Source organism: Eurosta solidaginis, chromosome 3 (genome assembly GCF_040869045.1).
Source record: "Eurosta solidaginis isolate ZX-2024a chromosome 3, ASM4086904v1, whole genome shotgun sequence".
In the NCBI taxonomy this organism is placed as follows: domain Eukaryota; kingdom Metazoa; phylum Arthropoda; class Insecta; order Diptera; family Tephritidae; genus Eurosta; species Eurosta solidaginis.
This window is the reverse complement of record NC_090321.1, coordinates 201977744-201999573: the sequence shown is the minus strand read 5'-3', so window position 1 is coordinate 201999573 and position 21830 is coordinate 201977744. Positions and strand designations below refer to the sequence as shown.

Sequence of the window (21830 nt, the reverse complement as noted above, 5' to 3'; positions counted from 1 at the left end):
AGTCGTATCCCTAACGTAATCAGCTGTTTATCGTTATGACGGTAAACCAAAACCCAATTGGTTGGCTACGATACGGTTACGACCTTAGCGGAACTAATAATCGATTGCATTGATTCTCATAAGGTTGGTCGAATCAGCTTTTAAAAGGTTAACGATAAAGCACCAATGTCTCCAGCTTAAGGCAGGTTCGACCTGGTTATGGTTTTATATGTATAAGACGCCATTAATTGGCCCTTTATTTGGCTCGAATCGTTGTTGTTGCATTTGCATGCAAAATTTTTTATTTGGCATATCTGAAAAACCGCTTATCTGACGGGGCTTTTACACACGACCATGAATACGTGAATTGTATGTGCTGGGATCATCATGCGGAGAGTATATGAATAATTTTCATACGGCAGCGCCAGAAAATGTTAAAAACTGGCAGCAGATAGCTGGTAACGGGCGGATTCTGAGCGTTACCGGTAAAATAGTACCCAGAACATTATGTACCCGAAAATCGTTACCAGTTCTTTTATTCGCGATTCTGGCCAAAGTGGAAACGCTGTCATCACCGAAGAACTCACCAATGTCTGTGGTGAAATTTAAAAGTTGGTTTTCTTCCCTTTATCCATGGCGGAACGATACAAAGTGGCAGCATGCGACAGCTGAATATAAACTTTTTTATTTGATTTGATACATCAACTTCCGGCGCAGTAAGATTTTGACATTCGTCCATCGAATTTACAAAAACAAAGTACATGCAATTTTTATTTATGTTTGTAGGTATTGTAGGCTGCCACCTTGTATGGTTCCGCCATGGCTTTACCGAAAATGTGTCAGCTTAACGAATAAACGAGACGATGTGTATATATGTACATGCATGCATAAGATTTTACATAGTTATATTGTAATTTATTCTGTAAAAGAACATAATGTAAACAAATATATAGCAAGAGGCAACACTTTTTTACTATTATCTTTACTTATTTGCGCTTACAAATCTATATTTTTCAGTTTTGCCTTTTTCTAAACAACAGCTGTTGGGTGGTTATTTCGATGTAACCACCTACTTTTGTGGGTAAAAAATTATCCGGCTACTTTCGCGGATAGAATACCAAAAGGGTGTAAAAGTTTCCACATGATTTCGTTACCGTGGTGAAGAATGTTGTTACCACACTAGAATCGGGGCGTAAATGTCAAAAACAACGAGACGCCAAATATAGACTATACACCAAACCTAGTTTTTTTAGTGCCGGTGATTTAGAAAAAAATATTTGCAAATACAACGTAGTTGGTGGGAAGAATGAGTGCTGGAAATATGCTATATGGTGGCGATGAAATAGGCGCACTTGTCTTTGATCCCGGACATCATTCATTGCGAGTGGGCTACGCACAAGAAGACACACCAAAAGCAGAGATTCCATCTGTTGTTGGTGTAGCACCTTCAGCGCCAGATACAAATATGGATATGGAAACAAAGTCCGACAACAACATAACACAAAATAGTATGCTATAGAACAATTGTAAAGTAACTTCTATTTATTTAAATAAATATTTGTCGTGCATTTCCCCAGATGCAGACAACAGAAAATACTATGTGGATACAACATATGTGAATGTGCCGCGTACACAAATGGAAATACAAACATATATGAAGGATGGTATGATCGACAATTGGGATCTATTCGAAAAAGTTATCGACTATACCTATGCTAAGGTAATTCAATCAGAACCCGAATATCATCCTGTGCTATTCTCTGAAGCCTCTTGGAATGTACGCAACAATCGCGAGAAGCTAACTGAATTAATGTTCGAAAAATATAATGTTCCCGCTTTTTATTTAGTAAAAAATGCTGTACTTGCTGCATTCTCCAGCGGACGTGCAACTGCATTAGTTGTTGATAGTGGTGCAACGCACACCTCCGCTGTACCCGTTCATGAAGGCTATGTGCTATCGCAAGCAGTAGTTAAATCACCACTTGGCGGCGATTATTTATCAATGCAATGTCGGCAACATCTGGAAAAGCAGGGTATTGATTTATCGCCTGTATATAAAATCGCTTCAAAAGATGTTGTCAAAGAACGTGATAATGCGCGTTTTACGCTACGTAAATTACCAGATAATCTTACACAATCATGGCAAAATTATATGCTGAAGTCTTTGTTACAAGATTTTCAAACCAATATTTTGCAAGTATTGGAAAACCCGTATGACGAACGTGTTGCAGCACAAATACCTAGCGTACATTATGAATTTCCTAATGGTTATCATCAAGAATTTGGTTCAGAACGTTTTAAATTGGCTGAAAGTTTATTTGATCATGCCATGTTGGGTGCGGGGCAATTGGCTTCGACCAGTGTAGGTATGTGTGATGCGGATGTGCGTTTATCGCTGTTTGGTTCGGTTGTAGTGACAGGTGGTAATACGTTGTTGCAAGGCTTCCCAGAACGTTTGAATCGTGACTTACAGCTACGTGCGCCATCGAATACACGTTTGAAAATGATTTCCGCTAATGGTAGTGTAGAGCGGCGTTTTGGCGCTTGGATAGGGGGCTCGATTTTGGCAAGTATTGGTACATTCCAACAAATGTGGATCTCATCGCAGGAGTACGAGGAGTCGGGCAAGGGTCAAGTGGAAAGAAAATGCCCATAAGCGTAAGCATGTGGCGAAGAAGGGTGTATTATAACTTATTACCAGAATACATAAAAGTATGATACAATAAAATAAAAAATATAAAAGAAATCAGTAAAAGCCTTTGCTGACATTAAGTTTTGGTCTTCCTATCAAAGGCAGAGAAAATAGTGACGTGCCGCAAGAACTAAGTCCTTATTAGTTAATAAAAATAAATTGGCGTGTTACACCTGTGAGATGTAAAAGAAACTAACTGGGCAATGTTTTCGGAGTATGTTGGGAAGCCGTTCGAATTTGCTGACATTATTTCTGTACCATTCCAAAACAATTTCGAAACTATCTTTTCATCGTTTAATGGTTATATTTGGTACATTTCCAGATGCATTATGTTTAAAACATGTAGTGTAATGTAATGTTCTTTCCGTATACTATCTCAAAGCTTGATTATTGTCCTTTACTAAATCTTTTGCTGCCTGTATCTCTTTAGTCCAATTTTGCTTGGCGATCATTTGTACAGCCTCTCTCATTATATTCTTAACCTTTTCAACATTTGCAGTAAATGTTTCCACCACCTGCTTGACATTCACTGCCTCCTGCCCCTCACGCCAACTATCGTAGTCAGTAGCTATTGCTATGCCAGCGTAAAGTAGACCGGCTTCTTTAGCCAATATCACCTCGGGTACTATAGTCATATTAATTAAATCACCACCCCATTCACGAAACATTTTACTTTCAGCTTTGGTTGAGTAACGTGGGCCCTCTATGCACACCACAGTCGCATGATTATGTGCAACATAACCCGATTTCTTAACGGCTGCGATAAGTATTTGTCGCGTGGCTTCATTGAATACGGGCGAGACGGGTAAATGGCAGACACCAGGTGGACTGCCCAGCTGACCATCAGCAAATGTTTCAATACGTTGCGTTGTACGATCAATAACATCATCGGGTATTACAAGATCACCACGCCTGAGCTCCTCACGCAACGACCCGCATGCTGAACTCACTAGCACATGTGTACAACCGACTTCTTTGAGTGCCCAAATATTTGCACGATATGGAACATTAGAAGGCATTATGTTGTGTTTACGTCCGTGACGCGCAAGTAAAACACATTTAACGCCATTAATTGTACCTTCAATAAGTACATCAGCTGGTGGTCCATAAGGTGTTGTGACTGTTTGTTCTTGTCGTCCTTCTAAAATGTCTGGATCATCTAAACCACTTCCACTAATTATGCCCACCTAAGAAGCATATAAGTTTTTTTTTATTGTCTTTTAAGGTTTTTGTTTTGTTGTTAAAAACTTACTTTGACCATGCAGCCACACAAACCTGATTCGGCTGCTGGCGTTAATAGTGCGGCTGTCTTGGGCACAAACCCGCATGATGCCATGAATATTCTTGATTAGTATTTGTTCACTTGAAATTTTCGGTAAAAAAGTGCGGATCGTGTTAGTTTTTTTTTTTCGCAAATTTAGAATTTTCCCAACAAATTTTTTGGGGAAATATTTGTAAATGAAACATGAACGAACGCCTACACGAGCTGCTTTTTTTTGTTAACTATACAACAGGTGGGCGAGAGTCACAAAAATGTAGCTTCCGCAACACATTTGTCAACCTTACCTCCGCGAGGAGAATGCTGTTTCAAATATGCATATTTAGTAGGCGAAGCTCTGGCGACCCAAGTTTTTAATCATGGAGCAACGTAGCCTTATGGTTCAATAAGGTCATATTAAATCGTTCCCGAGATGGTCGGCCAAGTAGCCTAATGTTTACCAGAACGTATCGGATTTATATCCGGCAAAGGATCATCAATATAGATAAGAATGATTTTGGCAGGGTGCTTATCGCTACGGCTACAAATTTCTTGGCAGATCTCGGTTCTCTTTCAGGCTGCCGCTTTTAAACGGGGTTTCGTATGAGAGTACACAACTGAAATCAACACGTCGGAGACCGAACTGGAAAGCTAAAATTGCCCTCTCTGCTTCTAAAGGAACGGTCTTCGAAAGAACTGTACATCTGTACATGGGGGTCTTAAGAACGATTTTCGTACAGCGCACTCTACAGCAGGAAGTTTATATCAGTTACACACTTCTCTTATCATGTACACAGGCTGTGGAGCTGATGCTGAATCTCCTCCTGTATGGTTAACTGCAAGCATATTTTAATGTAGTTAGACTAAATGTAGGCCTGCCCTGGAGCTACAACAGATTTGACCATGCCATCATTCCAGGGGCAGTTGCTAACGCGATGTTTTTGGACATTAGGTCTGCAGGCGGGTGTAGAATGGCATGCATTGCTGCTGTCGGGGTAGTTTTTAAGCTCCCGTTATGCTAATCATTGATACTCCGCATACCCTCTCCAGTTTTTTGGTATACGTGTTTTTTTTGTGTGGCTGTCCACCAAACAAAAACCCCATTGTAAAGTATGGGTTTGACAATTGCCGTAAATACCCAATGACGAGAGTTTGGGTGATAGATCCACGTGCATCCTAGCATCCTCTTTCATGCATACAGTGCCACGGAGGCTTTCCTCGCTCTCTCTACCGCATGGAGTTTCCACGACAACTTACTATCTAGTATAATTCCTAGATACTTTGTGCTATATTTTTTTGCAGGGCTACCCCTCTAAGCTTAGGATTAGTTCAATTAGGGACCTTATACTTCCTAGTAAATAATACTAGATCAGTTTTTTTCCAAAGTGCCTGATCCATCAGAGAGCTGATTGTTGTTAGGCATCTGCCGCATATGACTGAAACGTTAACTGCATATGCCGTAAATTTGACTGGTCCTCCGTCGAATCGTATAAGCAATTGGTTTATAACCAGCGTTCACAGCATTGGTGAAAAAAACCCCAACCTGCGGCGTTCCTCTGTTCACAGATTTCGTTAGCTCGCACAGGCCCCATTGCGATGTGACCATTCTGCAGCTTAACATGGAGCCGTTGCAATTTGTTAAAGCTGGATGAACTGCAATCGAGTTGAGGTCCATGATTGCTCTTTTCGAGACATTGTTGAAAGCTCCGGCAATGTCCAGAAAAACACCTAGGGCATATTCCTGGTGTTCCAAGGCCTTCTCTATATGCATAACCACCCTGTGCAACGCAGTATCGACTGATTTGCCTTTGGTGTAAGCATGCTGTGCTGAAGAGAATTGTTGTAGTGTAGTGTTACGGGATTTGGCTACCGGCTTGAGCGTAATTCCAAAGCTGGATCACTTCAGTGGAGTAGCTCCAGGTTCCTTCTTTAACAAAAATAATATGACTAATCAGTGCTTGTATTGCAATGATATATAAATATAAATCATATCAAACAGGACTATCGAAGAATAGTGGAATTAACATTAAATGCATCATATGCTAAGATATTTTAACTTAATTAGAAACTTAAAAAGAATGCAGGTCCAACGGTTCATTCTGATCCTCTTTAATATATTCTTGTGGTGATTGTTCTGTACTTTGTTGCTGATCTGAGTCTTCAGTAGTGGATTCTGTATGTTGTTCCCATGGACTTTGCTTTAGTTTTTTACAATTGGTTGCTTCTCCATTCGGTGGTGCTGGTTCTAAATCAAACATTATTGAGATGGAATGCACTTTGGGTATAAGTGTTATTCTATTTGTAGTTTCATTTTGTTGGACACTGGTTAGTAAACGTCGTCGTCTATGCTCAATCATGTTTGCAGTAACTTCATTACATAAAATTAAAAAGCGTCACATTGCACCGTTCATGGTATTTTTGCAAACACATTCCTATTAAAGAGAAGAAGATATTTGTCAAATCCAAACATATATTAATAAGCACTTTGTGTACACTAAGGCAAGCCACTCAAACATAAAAATGTCATCACTGGAGGTAGCGAATAAAGCAGTTTTACTCCTTATCGTCCTGCACCATGTACGTTGCATACTACTCCCGAGTTTACAAAACAAGCAAAGGTATTCTTATTCGTACTAAAGTCGAGAATCTATCTCGAGTAATATATTTGGTAATGCAGCAACAGATGGTACGTGCTTCACAGACAGTCCGCCCACAACATTGCTTTACTCGGATTAAAACATATGCTACTACTGCTAATCTTCGTACAGTGGGTTTCCCGTAATGCTAGCTTAGGGAATGTTATGGACAATACATGGCACTTTGTACATCCAACCTCATATTAATGCAGCATGGAGTATTGTTGAAGAATTACATCGACGCTAACCTCGTTTTCAGTGTCCAATACCTGAAACTCACAGTACAGTCAACCAGACTTCCCAAGAGGACGTGCGTCAAGGGGTTGTGTAGCGCAACCCTTTCAGGTTGCCAGCGCAATATATAGCTTCTCCAAACCCAGTTGTCAACCTCACCTATCCGCGGCGAATCCGGTTTCATTAACAGCCGAGGCTCTGGCGACCACGAACTCCTCATGGATCTAGGTGGTGGAAGGGCGGGATGGCCTAGAAGGTCGCATTTGGTCTTTTCAAATCGTTCCCGAGATGGTCGGGCTTGGTAACGGAACGTACCAAAGTCTTCGGGGAGTGTCCTTATCGTAACCCTATTTAATTTGTTGCGTCCCTCCCACAAATTGTAATCCTCCCAGCAGCTCCTTGCAGCGGGACTGCTCCGGGAAGGTATCGAAACCAATCCGGGTCCGTCTCCTGACCCCGGTCCTGAGAAATGGTTTTGCTGCATCTGCCGGAAAAGAATCTATTTAGGACGGTCATACTCTTGTCAGTGTGTCTCGTGTAAGGGATGGTTGCATCGGACAGGTTGTTCTGGGCTAGATCCCAAAACCAGACGTCCACGTAACTTCTATAAATCTTTTGTGGCTCCTTGCTGTTCACGCCCTAGGACGTCCCGTAGCCTGCGGCTTGGCGTCCTGGCCTTCCAAAACCCAGGCGTTGTCACCCGTCACTTACTCCCAGAGTGACGACGTCTCCCCCTATGCACTTCACAATTCTGCAGTTAAACTGTAATGGATTAACTAGGAAGATCACGGAGATAGTCGATTTCATGAAGCGGCACAACATCCGCATTGCTGCGATTCAAGAGACTAAACTCACAGCAAGATCTGCATTGCAGACCTGTTCTGGTTATAATGTCCACAGAACAGATCGCGAAAGCGGAAATGGAGGCGGCCTCGCGTTTATCATACACCACTGTGCAATATCATATATTTGATCCCGACATCGACCACTGGGACAGTGTCTTAGAACGTCAAGGCTTATCTGTCCGGTCAGGCGATGCAAACCTAGAAATCATCAACATCTACATCCCTCCTGCCACCTGTTGCCCCAGTGGATACCGCCCTAATATCAGCGCCTTACTCACTGGCAACAATCGCATAATCTTAGGCGATTTCAATGCCCATCACGATCTATGGCATTCAAACTTGCGGGTGGACCGTAGGGGTGAGATGTTGGCGGATCAAATTGAAGAAACGACGTTCTGCACAATAAACGGGGACGCCCCCACACGTATGGTAGGAAGCTGTCACAGTTCGCCAGATATTTCAATCGTAAGCGCAGAACTCGTAAACTGCGTCAACTAGCAGCCGATGGTAACATTGGCATCCGACCACCTGCCTATACTTATTCCGCTGTTGTTGTTGTTGTAGCAATGCTCGCCCCACCTAATAGCCGCGACCGATAACAAATTGTCATCAATATCCTCTAACGGGAGTCCAAGGAACCTTGCCGTTTCAACAGGGGTGGACCATAAGGAGAGGGGTGTTAGAGGCGTTGGTTCCACATTACAATTAAAGAGATGGTTGGTGTAATGTGGGGACACATTGCAAGCGGGGCATACATTTTGTATGTCGGGGTTGATTCTGGATAGGTAAGAGTTTAACCTGTTACAGTATACAGAACGAACTTGAGCAGCAGTGACACGCGTTTCCTTGGGGAGTATGCGTTCCTCTTCCGCGAGTTTTGGATACTTTTCTTTAAGTACTGGATTCACCGGGCAATTCCCGGCATAAAGGTCCGACGCCTGTTTATGGAGCTCACCAAGGACCTGCTTGTGTTTTTTCGCTTGTTGCTGTTGTTGTTGTAGCGATTAGGTTACTCCCCGAAGGCTTTGGGTAGTGTTATCGATGTGATGGTCCTTTGTCGGATACAGATCCGATACGCTCCGGTAACACAGCACCATTAATGTGCTAGCCCGACCATCTCGGGAACGTGTTTTTTCGCTTCATACGGCTGGGTTCTCAGGTGCCGTATTTCCTCAAAAATGCTTACGGAGATGACTCCTTAAGCCCGTAGGTGGTGCTGGTTCATCAATCAGATGTATGTTGGGATGCCCAGGTTTCTGGGTATTCAACAGGAACTGTTTGGTCAGCATCTCATTTCTCTCCCTGATGGGGAGTATTCTCACCTCATTATGCAGATGGTGTTCTGGGGACATGAGAAGACAGCCCGTGGCGATTCTGAGAGCAGTATTTTGGCAGGCCTGTAGTTTCTTCCAGTGGGTAATTTTTAGGCTTGGCGACCATATGGGTGACGCGTAGCACGTAATCGGCTGGGATTTGAGGTTTTTGTTACGGCTCTGAATTCTCGGAACAATTGCGGCTGCGTGCTCACCAAAATGTAGATCTTGATCAAACGTCACACCCAAGATTTTGGGGTGTAGGACAGTCGGTAGCATAGTGCCATCGACGTGGATGTTCAAAATGGTCGACATTTGGGACGTCCATGTTGTAAATAAGGTCGCGGAAGATTTAGTCGGTGATAATTCCAGGTTTCTCTAGGCGAAAAAACTGGAGAGATCAGGGAGGTAGCCGTTTATTTTACTGCATAGCGCATCGATCTTTGGGCCTTGGCCTGTGGCCATTATTGTGCAGTCATCGGCGTAGGAAACGATTGTGACTCCTTCCGGTGGTGAAGGTAGCTTAGATATGTAGAAATTAAACAAAAGTGGGGATAGGACACCACCCTGTGGCACCCCTTGTTTAATTCTCCTTGGTTTTGATGTTTCGTTTCTAAATTGCACCGATGCCTGCCGACCACCCAGATAATTTGCGGTCCACCTTTTAAGACATGGGGGAAGGGCAGACCCTTCTAGGTCTTGCAGTAACGAGCCATGGTTGACCGTATCAAAAGCTTTTGATAGGTCTAGCGCTACGAGTACTGTTCTATGGTAGGGGTATTGATTTAAACCGCAATTTATCTGGGTGCTAATGACATTTAGCGCGGTGGTCGTGCTATGGAGTTTTCTGAAGCCATGCTGATGAGGGGCTAGCTGCAAATTTGCTTGGAAATAAGGGAGCAAAATGGCTTCAAGCGTCTTTGCCACTGGCGATAGGAGAGATATCGGACGATACGACTCACCTATGTTAGCTGGTTTCCCAGGCTTTAGTAGCGGGACCACCTTGGCCATTTTCAATTTCTCGGGTATGACAAAGGTGGAAAGAGACAGGTGGAAGACATGCGCTAAATATTTGAAACCGTCTTTCCATAGGCTTTTAAGCATCGGCATGGCTATGCCGTCTGGGACCACTGCTTTGGATAGTTTAGCGCGTCCAATGGCGTCCTCAACCTCTTTAGCGGTGATGGTGATTGGTGACGCGCTGAATTTGGGTTTATGTGCGTGTATATTGGCTCTCCGTCTATCTTTGTCGACCGTAGGATGCATTATATATTGTCGGCAGAAAGCGCTCGTGCATTTTTTCGCATCCGACAGCACTTTGTCGCCGAATGCGATGGAAACTTTGTCCTTGTGCTTAGTCGGATTCGATAGGGACTTTACGGTGTACCAAAGTTTACCCACACCGGTAGAGAGGTTACAACCTCTTAGGTGCTCCTCCCATTTCGCCCGCTTGTGTTCGTCCACAAGCAATCTTATGCGTTGGTTTATATCCCTTATTTGGGGGTCGCCTGGATCAAGCTGTCTTATAAGGTCACGTTCTCTCGCTAAGTTTGCGGCTTCCGCCGGGAAGTGGGGCCGGATTTCGGGAATTCTGCCGGCGGGAATGAAGCGTGACGAGGCGGATTCAATGACCTTACGGAAGGCACGCTCCCCTTGGCGGGCATCAGTCGGGGTAGGGAGGGCAGCAAAGCGGTTGTCTGTAAAATATTTATATTCTTCCCACTTTCCTTTTTTGAAGTTTATGAAAGTGCGTTTGTCGGTGACGATGAAGTCGGCGGTACGCTCGAGCGAAATAAGTATGGGCAGGTGGTCGGATGCCCATGTTACCATCGGCTGCCAGTTGACGCAGTTTACGCGTTCTGCGCTCACGATTGAGACATCTAGCGAGCTGTGACAGCTTCCTGCCATACGTGTGGGGGCGTCTCCGTTCATTGTGCAGAACGTCGTTTCTTCTATTTGATCCGCCAACATCTCACCCCTACTGTCCGCCCAGAAGTTTGATTGCCATAGATCATGATGGGAATTGAAATCGCCTAAGATAATGCGATTGTGAGTGAGTAAGGCCCTGATATTAGGGCGGTACGATAAACGCGAGCCCGTCTCCATTTCCGCTCTCACGGTCTTTCCTGTGGACATTATACCCAGAGCAGGTCTGCAATGCAGATCTTGCTGTGAGTTTAGTCTCTTGAATCGCAGCAATGCGGATGTGGTGCCGCTTCATGAAATCGACTATCTCCGTAATCTTCCCAGTTAGCCCATTACAGTTTAACTGCAGAATTCTGAAGTGCATAAGGGGAGACGCCGCCACTCTGGGGGTAAGTGACGCGTGACTACGCCTGGGTTGTGGAAGGCCAGGACGCAATTGCTGTTGTGGCCCTGGGACTGGGCGTCCTTGGGCAAGCATTGGGGTACCCGGATGATTTGGGTTTGCGACCTGGCAACATGGCGCGATGAAACCCGTCGAGGGGTTGCCGTCGCGCAGACCAGAACATCTAGGAAAGTGGCACCACCCAAGGCAGGAGCTGCATTGGGCGGATGTCGCAAACCTATATATTCTGTGCTGGCAGACGGTGCAAACGGAGGTAGGGACTAAGAGTCTGTTTCCCTGACCTGCACGATTGCTGCCGGAAAAGAGGGGGGGGGGGGGGGGGAGAAGACGGGGGCAGGGGCTGACGCTCAGCATTGCTACCAACTCCACTACGAAGGTAGTAGTTATGAGTGGTATCAGCTGTTTGAGTTGTTGGCGCCGTGGGGCGCGAGCAGCAGCGGGTACTTGTTGTGGCTTGCTGAGCAGCGGGGCTGCTGGAAGGTAGTGGGGGGCGCTTAGGCGTAGACTACGGGACGCCCTTGGGCGTGAACAGCAAGGAGCCACAAAAGATTTATAAAAGTTACGTGGACATCGGGTTTTGGGATCAAGCCCAGAACAACCTGTCCGATGCAACCATCCCTTGCACGAGACACACTGAACAGAGTATGACCGTCCTAAAAAGATTCTTTTCCGGCAGAAGCAGCAAAACCATTTCTCAGGACCGGGGTCAGGAGACGGACCCGTATTGGATTCGATGCCTTCCCAGAGTAATGGAGTATGGAGCAATCCTGCTGCAAGGAGCTGCTGGGAGGATGACAATTTGTGGGAGGGACGCAACAAATTAAATGGGGTCACACTGAAATGACAGTCCTTGGTCGGGAAAAATCCCGAGTCGCTCCGGTACATAGAACCGACTGCCTTGGGAAGCGACTTATTTCGCTCGAGCGTTCCGCCCACTTCATCGTCACAGAAAAACACACTTTCATTAACTTTAAAAAAGGAAAGTGGGACGAATACAAATCCTTTACAGACAACCACATTGCCGCCCTCCCTATCTCGACTGATGCCCGCCAAGGGGAGCGTGCTTTTGAACATCCACGTCGATGGCACTACGCTACCGACTGTCCTACACCCCAAAATCTTGGGTGTGATGTTTGATCAGGATCTACATTTTGGTGAGCACGCAGCCGCAATTGTACCGAAAATCCAGAGCCGTAATAAAATCCTCAAATCCCTTGCTGGCAGTACTTGGGGAAAAGACAAAGAAACGCTCATTACCACATACAAAGCAATTGGCCAGCCGATTGCGTGCTACGCGTCCCCTATATAGTCGCCAAGCCTAAAAATTAACCACTGGAATAAGCTACAGGCCAGCCAAAATACTGCTCTCAGAACCGCCACGGGCTGTCTTCTTATGTCCCCAGAACACCATCTACATAATGAGGCGAGAATACTCCCCATCAGGGAGAGAAATGAGATGCTAACCAAACAGTTCCTGTTGAATACCCAGAAACCTGGGCATCCCAACAGACATCTGATTGATGAGCCAACACCGCCTAGGGACTTAAGGAGTCATCTCCGTAAGCATTTTGAGGATATACGGCACCTGAGAACTCAGCCGTATGAAGCAAAAAACACAAACAGCTCCTTGGTGAACTCCACAAACAGGCGTCGGATCTTTATGTCGGGAATTGCCCGGTGAATCCAGTACTCAAAGAGCAGTACCCAAAACTTGCGGAAAAGGAATGCACACTCCCCAGGGGAACGCGAGTCACTCTGGCTCAACTTCGTTCTGGATATACAAAATGTAGGCCCCGCTTGCAATGTGTCCCCACATGACACCAACCATCTCTTTAATTGTAATGTGGAGCCAACGCCTCTAAAACCCCTTTCATTATGGTCCACCCCTGTTGAAGCAGCAAGCTTCCTTGGACTCCAGTTAGAGGATATTGATGACAATTTCTGATCGGTCGCAGCTATTAGGTGGGGCGCAGCATTGCTGCAACAACAACAACAGTGTCCTTATCGCTACAACAACAACAACAACAACACCTTCGATCTGGATTCTGCAATAGATTTAACTCACCCAGAATCAACATCGACATACGTAATTTTTGTATTGCATGTAATGTTTCCCCACGGGACACTAACCATCTTTTCACACCCTTTACAAACCGCCTACGAAATTATACGAAACCTTTCCCATTTTTATGTTTAACAGTACAAATACCAGCATCTTACCTTTGCATCCAAAATATCATCGGACCAGTCCTCTTGTGCTATATTTTGCACTGCTTTCATTAGGATATGTTTAACTTTAATTACATTTGCAGCAAATGTTTTCAGGACATCTTGTACATTAACTGCCTCACATCCCTTTTGCCAACAGTCGTAATCGGTAGCAATTGCAATCGAACCATACAATAATCCAGCCTCTTTTGCCAGCACCACTTCCGGACAAGTGGTCATATTAATTAAATCACCACCCCACTGTCGAAACATAATACTTTCGGAACGAGATGAGAAACGTGGTCCTTCAATTGTTACAATTGTAGCCTTTTCGTGAACACTTAAATCCAATTCTTTGGCTGTGGTTATGAGTATAGAACGTACGCGTTCATTGAACGCTGGATGCATACTCAAATGGCAAACGCCCCTCGGGCTATTGGGACCGCCATCGTAAAATGTTTGCAAACGTTTAGTAGTGCGATCGATGAAATCATTTGGTACCACCAAATCGCCCGGATGTATCTCTTCACGCAATGAGCCACATGCAGTGGAAACTATTAAATGCGTGCAGCCCATTTGACGCATAGCCCAAATGTTGGCTCGATAATTTACATTGCTTGGCATAATGTTGTGTGTACGTCCATGACGTGCCAATAACACGCATTTTACACCACCAATTTCGCCTTCTATCAAAGCATCGGAGGGGCTGCCAAAAGGCGTGCTGATTTCTGTCTCTTTGCGATTTTCCAAAATATCGGGATCATCTAGACCGCTCCCGCCAATAATACCAATCTATTAAATACATTTTTATTACCAGAAGGTTTGGGTACTTGTGAAATTTTCTTCGTACTCACTTTAACACACAATGGTTCCAAGTTGGTGTCTTTGCAATTAATCTTTATCATTCTTCCGTGCTCCAAAATTCAAGTAACATCAACTATTTTATGTATGCTAAATTGTTCAAATATCTTAAATTCTTACATTTGTCCCCTTAACGGAAGTGGTGGCCAAGGTTAATTGCAAAAATTGATAAGATTGCAGATAGCAAAAAAGACAACCGTGTTTTTGTTAAGGGTTGTGCGAAGCAGCTGTCAGAGAAGTGACAGTTTTTTTGGGCCAAAACAAAGGCACCGTAAGAACTGAAATTGCGGAGGGATTGACTATGCCCTAGTTCATGTTGTTGTTGTAGCGATAAGGTTGCTCCCCGAAGGATTTGGAGATTGTTATCGATGTGATGGTCCTTTGCCGGATACAGATCCGGTACGCTCCGGTAGCCCGACCATCTCGGGAACGATTTATGTGGCCACATTAAACCTTCAGGCCATCCCTCCATCCCCACCCCCAAGTTCTATGAGGAGCTTGGGGTCGCCAGAGCCTCATCTGTTAGTGAAACAGGATTTGCCGCGGATAGGTGAGGTTGAAAATTGGGTTTGGAGAAGCTGTATGTTGCGCTGGCAACCTGAAGGATTGCGCTACACAGCCCCTTCAATCTGGTATTTTAGTCGCCTCTTACGACAGGGCAACGCTTGCCAAGGCAGTCGGTTCTATGTACCGGAGCGACTCGGGATTTTTCCCGACCAAGGACTGTCATTTCAGTGTAACCCCATTTAATTTGTTGCGTCCCTCCCACAAATTGTCATCCTCCCAGCAGCTCCTTGCAGCGGGACTGCTCCATATTCTCTTGCTCCGGGAAGGTATTGAATCCAATCCGGGTCCGTCTCCTGACCCCGGTCCTGAGAAATGGTTTTGCTGCATCTGCCGGAAAAGAATCTTTTTAGGACGGAATGACTGTTCAGTGTGTCTCGTGTAAGGGATGGTTGATTCGGACAGGTTGTTCTGGGCTTGACCCCAAAACCCGACGTCCACGTAACTTTTATAAATGTTTTGTGGCTCCTTGCTGTTCACGCCCAAGAGCGTCCCGTAGTCTACGGCTTAGCCCGCCCCCACTACCTGCTAGCAGCCCCGCTGCTCAGCAAGCCACAACAAGTACCCGCTGCTGCTCGCGCCCCACGGCGACAACAACTCAAACAGCTGCTACCACTCATAACTACTATCTTCGTAGTAGAGTCGGTAGCAATGCTGAGCATCAGCCCCTGCCCCCGTCTTCTCCCCCCCCCCCCCCCCCGCTACCCCTCTTTTCCGGCAGCCATCGTGTAGGTCAGGGAAACATACTCTTAGTCCCTACCTTCGTTTGCACTGTTTGCCAGCACAGAATATATATGTTTGCGACATCCGCCCAATGCAGCTCCTGCCTTGGGTGGTGCCACTTTCCTAGATGTTCTGGTCTCCGCGATGGCAACCCCCCGACGGGTTTCATCGCGCCATGTTGCCAGGTTGCAAACCCAAATCATCCGGGTACCCCAATGCTTGCCCAAGGACGCTCAGTCCCAGGGCCACAACAGCAATTGCGTATTAGCCTTCCTCAACCCCGTCACTTACCCCCAAAGTGGCGAAGTCCCCCCCTATGCACTTCAGAATTCTGCAGTTAAAATGTAATGGACTAACTGGGAAGATTACGGAGATAGTCGATTTCATGAAGCCGCATAACATCCGCATTGCTGAGATTCAAGAAACTAAACTCACAGCGAGATCTGCATTGCAGACCTGCTCTGGGTATAATGTCCACAGGAAAGATCGCGAGAGCGGAAATGGAGGCGGCCTCGCGTTTATCATACACCACACTGTGCAATATTATATATTTGATCCTGGCATCGACCGCAGGGACAATGTCTTAGAACGTCAAGGCCTATCTGTCCGGTCAGGCGATGCAAACCTAGAAATCATCAACATCTACATCCCTCCTGCCACCTTTTGCCCCAGTGGATACCCCCCTAATATCAGCGCCTTACTCACTGGCAACAATCGCATTAACTTAGGCGATTTCAATGCCCATCACGATCTATGGCATTCAAATTTGCGGGCGGACAGTAGGGGTGAGATTTTAGCGGATCAAATAGAAGAAACGACGTTCTGCACAATAAACGGAGACGCCCCCACACGTATGGTAGGAACAGTTCGCCAGAACTCGTAAACTGCGTCAACTGGCAGCCGATGGTAACATTGGCATCCGACCACCTGCCTATACTTATTTCGCTCGAGCGTACCGCCGACTTCATCGTCACAGAAAAACGCACTTTCATAAACTTCAAAAAAGGAAAGTGGGACGAATATAAATCTTTTACAGACAACCTCTTTGCTGCCCTCCCTATCCCGACTGATGCCCGCCAAGGGGAGCGTGCCTTCCGCAAGGTCATTGAATCCGCTTCGGCACGTTTCATTCATTTCATTTCATTTCAATGGGAGGAGCACCTAAGAGGTTGTAACCTCTCTACCGGTGTGGGTAAACTTTGGTCCACCGTAAAGTCCCTATCGAATCCGTCTAAGCACAAAGACAAAGTTTCCATCGCCTTTGGCGATAAAGTGCTGTCGGATGCGAAAAAATGCGCGAGCGCTTTTGCCGACAATATATAATGCATTCTACGGTCCACAAAGATAGACGGAGGGCCAACAGACACGCACATAAACACAAATTCAGCGCGTCACCAATCACCATCACCGCTAAAGAGGTTGAGGACGCCATTGGTCACGCTAAACCATGCAAAGCAGTCGGCCCAGACGGCACAGCCATGCCGATGCTTAAAAGCCTAGGGAAAGAGGGTTTCAAATATTTAGCGCATGTCTTCAACCTGTCTCTTTCCACCTTTGTCATACCCGAAAAATGGAAAATGGCCAAGGTGGTCCCGCTACTAAAGCCTAGGAAACCAGCTAACATAGGAGAGTCGTATCGTCCGATATCTCTCCTATCGCTAGTAGCAAAGACGCTTGAAGCCATTTTGCTCCCCTATTTCCAAGCAAATTTGCAGCTAGGCTGTCATCAGCATGGCTTCAGAAAACTCCATAGCACTACCACCGCGCTTAATGCCATTAGCACCCAGATAAATTGCGGTTTAAATCAAAACCCCCACCATAGAACAGTACTCGTAGCGCTAGACCTATCAAAAGCTTTTGATACGGTCAACCATGGCTCGTTACTGCAAGACCTGGAAGGGTCTACCCTTCCCCCATGTCTTAAAAGGTGGACCGCAAATTATCTGGGTGGTCGGCAGGCATCGGTGCAATTTAGAAACGAAACATCTAAACCAAGAAGAATTAAACAAGGGGTGCCACAGGGTGGTATCCTGTCCCCACTTTTGTTTAATTTCTACATATCTAAGCTACCTTCACCACCGGAAGGAGTCACAATCGTTTCCTACGCCGATGACTGCACATTAATGGCCACAGGCCCAGGCCCACAGATCGATGAGCTATGCAACAGAATAAACGGCTACCTCCCTGATCTCTCCAGTTTTTTCGCCTAGCGAAACCTGGCATTATCACCGACTAAATCTTCCGCGACCTTATTTACAACAAGGACGTCCCAAATGTCGACCATTTTGAACATCCACGTCGATGGCACTACGTTACCGACTGTCATACACCCCAAAATCTTGGGTGTGACGTTTGATCAGGATCTACATTTTGGTGAGCACGCAGCCGCAATTGTTCCGAGAATTCAGAGCCGTAACAAAATCCTCAAATCCCTCGCTGGCAGTACTTGGGGAAAAGATAAAGAAACGCTCATGACTACATACAAAGCAATTAGCCAGCCGATTACGTGCTACGCGTCACCCATATGGTCGCCAAGCCTAAAAATTACCCACTGGAAGAAGCTACAGGCCTGCCCAAATACTGCTCTCAGAATCGCCACGGGATGTCTTCTAATGTCCCCAGAACACCATCTGCATAATGAGGCGAGAATACTCCCCATCAGGGAGAGAAATGAGATGCTGACCAAACAGTTCCTGTTGAATACCTAGAAACCTGAGAATCCCAACAGACATCTGATTGATGAGCCAGCACCGCCTAGGGGCTTAAAGAGTCATCTCCGTTAGTATTTTGAGGAAATACGGCACCTGAGAACCCAGCCGTATGAAGCGAAAAAACACAAGCAGGTCCTTGGTGAACTCCACAAACAGGCGTCGGAACTTTATGCTGGGAATTGCCCGGTGAATCGAGTACTCAAAGAAAAGTATCCAAAACTCGCGGAAGAGGAACGCATACTCCCCAGGGAAAAGCGTGTCACTCTTGCTGAACTTCGTTCTGGATACTGTAACAGGTTAAACTCTTACCTATCCAGAATCAACCCCGACATACAAAATGTATGCCCCGCTTGCAATGTGTCCCCCCCCCACATGACACAAACCATCTCTTTAATTGTAATGTGTAACCAACGCCTCTAAGACCCCTTTCATTATGGTCCACCCCTCTTGAAACAGCAAGTTTCCTTGGACTCCCGTTAGAGGATATTGATGACAATTTGAGATCGGTCGCGGCTGTTAGGTGGGGCGAAGCACTGCTACAACAACAACAGGCATACCTAGCGCGGGTAATTCTTGCAGCGTTAAGTAGACTTCCAAAAGGGAGCTTTATCGGGTAAAAGCCTAGAAAACCGGTCGACTGCTGATTCGGTGATCGTACCGGATCTGCATCCGGCAAAGGAACGGCAACACCGATACCACTCCCCAAGGCCTCCGGGGAGTGTTCTTATGGCTACAACAACAACAAAAATTGCTAATTCGATCCAAAAATATAGGGAGAGATGACAATCGAAACGTTTTGACCTAAGTATCATTAATAATAAGGCGGAAGGAAAAAATGTTGCGTCTGTCAAAATATACTTACGGAAAAACTCCCCAGACAGCTGCGAAACCGGGGTGGGATCTATATATTTTTTTTTGAACAGAGCACCTGCATTGGCGGACTTCAGCCGCGCTTCTAATAAAGGTAAAAGTCTAGTTGAGGGGTCGACTGCTAATACGCTACCAAAAATATCGAGAGAGGTGTCAAAAGACGCGTATTGACCTCGACAACAATAATCCGAAGGCGGAAAAGAAATTATCTCTGTCCGGAGATATTTGCAGTTGAAGTTGGCGATTTTCATGTGGTTGTTGTAATGTTGTTGTACCCACAAAAAAAAATTGTGAACATAAGTGTTCTGCGCGGATATAGTTTTGGTCTCCAAACCGGTGTTGGATCCACCCAGGATAATTTTTTATAAGCGCGGCCGAAGGCCTCCAATGCACAAAGGTGTTCTGCGCAAAAGTACTAAAAATTTTATTTTCCCCCTTCGGATTGTTAGTACTGATGTCAAGACGCGTCGTTTGACACCTCTCTCACCTCTATTTTTGGGCGCGTATTAGCAGTCGACCCCTCAACTAGACTATTACCTTAAAAAATTACCCTAGCTGGTTCACCAATGGTTTGGGATCAAAATTAAATTCGTGCAAAATTCCATTGTACACATTTGTTTCCTGCACAAGAAAATTACTACAACCGCATGAAAACTTTCAGCGGCAACTGTAAGTATCTGCTGACGGATTATTGTTGTCGAGGTCAAGACATGCCGCAAAGCCTTGTCTGCTAAATAAACAATGTTCGCCACTGGTAAATAAGGTTGAAAATTAGGCATAAGTGATCATAAGCAGTCATCTCAGTAAGCACTATGAAAAAATCCGGCATGTAAGAACTCAGCCGTTTGAACCTTATTAGCATAAGCAGATCCTCAGTCTCATCCTCTATGCTGATAAATGCCCCGTGAACCCCGTTCTGAGATTTCAATACCTGAAACTCGCCAGGAAAGCAGACGTCCCAGAGAGACGAGCGTCACTGTCACAACTTCGATGTGTCTCCACATGACCCCAATCATCTTTTCAATGGCAATGTGGAACCAACGAGGCGGTTTTCGGTCTAAACTTATTGAAATTGAAACTTTCATTGGAGGATATCGATGACAATTTGTGTGTGATCGTCATATGGGAATGGGGCAAATATTTTTTTGGGAGGTCAATAACGTTTATTGCTTTGTGTGTAGCAGTGATGTTGCCTGCCTCAAACCGGAGCTTTTGAACCAGTGCTCTTCTATGGGATACAATTCTTTCTCCTTAAGTTTTTGTGTTCTTGTTATATTATGGCGACGTCAAGACGTAGTAGGTAGCTCAGCCTCTTCCCGCATTCGCGGACTATTGAGAACCAATCTCAGCAGTTTCCCCATAAAAACTCATTTCCATAGCTTTCTATCTTTAGAGTGTGTGGACCTGGCTCCACTTATGCTAATATGCTATAAAGAAATCTTAAAATAATGCAAATAATGAGTATAATGAGTAGATTTGTGCAAAGTTTACTTTCAAATATGCCACTGATCCAATTTTCTTTCAATTGCGAGCTGTATTGTCAAAGACATCTGCTCGATCCAAAAATTCGAATATCCGCACTCGAGCGCCAGTGGAAATAGGCAAGCTTCACTCTACCAGTAGCCTCCCCGTTCTTTTCTTAGTGTAATCTGCTCATGTTGCACCTTATTTTGCTGTGATTAGTTTGCTTAAAAATTTCCAGTTTTCTCCCTGGTTGCAGCTAAAGCTATACCTAAATTCTCTAATTTCCTCCTGCTGATCCCCTACGTGCAAACTCATAACCCATCTCATTTCTCCTATGAGCCGGAACCCAGATAATAGATATTTGGTGTTGGTTAGCGCAGCTAAAACTTGCATGCTTGCACCTACTAAATTTTAGCAGGTGTGGGGTGCACATAGAATAAATGATGCTGCCTGGCTATCGGGGAAGATACTAGTTGCTTACTTCACGTTTTGGTTAACAGACCTTAAAAGCCTCAGTGAGCTCTAAAGTTGGAGTGCCAGAATGGGCCATGGGCTTGCTGTCATTCTGTTTGGTATAACAGGAATTATTACGTACTCCTCGAATTCCAATGACACATGAACCATATGGATCACATTGTTGTTGCATTTGCATGTTAAATCTCTATCCGTATCTGATTCATGTGTCATTGGAACACGAGGACTGTGACGAATATTAACATCACTAAGTAATACTAGCATCCCTAAGCCGACACTAAGCAGCCACTCGTACTTACGTAAACAAATCAATCATCATTTACACATGTACATACAAGGCAACAGAGAGATACTCACTCACCATCAGCCGAAGTAGTACTCACAAATACACACGCATATGGTTACAAACTACAAATATACATGTATATGGCTGGTAACCAAGCATGAAGTTCACGAAATTACTAGACCTTGGAGAAGTGGGTGAACGATGAAGCCGAGAGTATAAAAGCAGCGCAAGCTGATGCATGACTAAGCAGTTTGATTTAAATACGCAATTAGTTGTGAAGTAAGAGTTCTTGTGAAGTACTCTCAAAGTAGTATAATAAAGACCATTTTGCATTATTGAATATTGGGGTTATTTATTCAACAGTTTAGCGATTCGAACGCTAG

The 21830-nt window shown here is 45.1% G+C and overlaps 3 protein-coding genes across 3 annotated transcripts; 1 reads left to right on the top strand and 2 right to left on the bottom strand.

The window, feature by feature from the left end:
* The first annotated feature begins 1027 nt into the window (after window positions 1-1027).
* Bap55 (Brahma associated protein 55kD) lies at window positions 1028-2751 on the top strand. Its single transcript, XM_067777938.1, has 2 exons — window positions 1028-1487; window positions 1557-2751. Exons 1-2 carry the CDS (start codon window positions 1286-1288, stop codon window positions 2633-2635), a joined length of 1281 nt encoding a protein of 426 aa, XP_067634039.1. The 5' UTR covers window positions 1028-1285; the 3' UTR covers window positions 2636-2751.
* A 188-nt stretch (window positions 2752-2939) lies between these two features.
* On the bottom strand, window positions 2940-5742 carry LOC137244937 (S-methyl-5'-thioadenosine phosphorylase-like). Its single transcript, XM_067774710.1, has 2 exons — window positions 3924-5742; window positions 2940-3858 (listed from the first exon to the last, which is right to left on the bottom strand). The coding sequence occupies exons 1-2, from the start codon at window positions 4005-4007 to the stop codon at window positions 3043-3045; spliced, it is 900 nt and encodes a 299-aa protein (XP_067630811.1). The 5' UTR covers window positions 4008-5742; the 3' UTR covers window positions 2940-3042.
* Window positions 5743-5887: 145 nt separating this feature from the next.
* Mtap (Methylthioadenosine phosphorylase) lies at window positions 5888-14577 on the bottom strand. The gene is made up of 3 exons (XM_067774711.1): window positions 14349-14577; window positions 13507-14286; window positions 5888-6361 (listed from the first exon to the last, which is right to left on the bottom strand). The coding sequence occupies exons 1-3, from the start codon at window positions 14397-14399 to the stop codon at window positions 6323-6325; spliced, it is 870 nt and encodes a 289-aa protein (XP_067630812.1). The 5' UTR covers window positions 14400-14577; the 3' UTR covers window positions 5888-6322.
* Window positions 14578-21830: the final 7253 nt, after the last annotated feature.

What these genes read in the sequence shown, in the direction of transcription:
- Bap55 (XM_067777938.1), top strand. Translation starts at nt 1,286, where the DNA reads ATGAGTGCTGGAAATATGCTATATGGTGGCGATGAAATAGGCGCACTT. An exon ending in CAACAACATAACACAAAATA is followed by an intron (nt 1,488 to 1,556) that starts GTATGCTATAGA and finishes GCATTTCCCCAG; the next exon opens with ATGCAGACAACAGAAAATAC.
- LOC137244937 (XM_067774710.1), bottom strand. Translation starts at nt 4,007, where the DNA reads ATGGCATCATGCGGGTTTGTGCCCAAGACAGCCGCACTATTAACGCCA. An exon ending in TGTGTGGCTGCATGGTCAAA is followed by an intron (nt 3,859 to 3,923) that starts GTAAGTTTTTAA and finishes TATGCTTCTTAG; the next exon opens with GTGGGCATAATTAGTGGAAG.
- Mtap (XM_067774711.1), bottom strand. Translation starts at nt 14,399, where the DNA reads ATGATAAAGATTAATTGCAAAGACACCAACTTGGAACCATTGTGTGTT. An exon ending in TGGAACCATTGTGTGTTAAA is followed by an intron (nt 14,287 to 14,348) that starts GTGAGTACGAAG and finishes TGTATTTAATAG; the next exon opens with ATTGGTATTATTGGCGGGAG. An exon ending in ATGATATTTTGGATGCAAAG is followed by an intron (nt 6,362 to 13,506) that starts GTAAGATGCTGG and finishes TCTCTTTAATAG; the next exon opens with GAATGTGTTTGCAAAAATAC.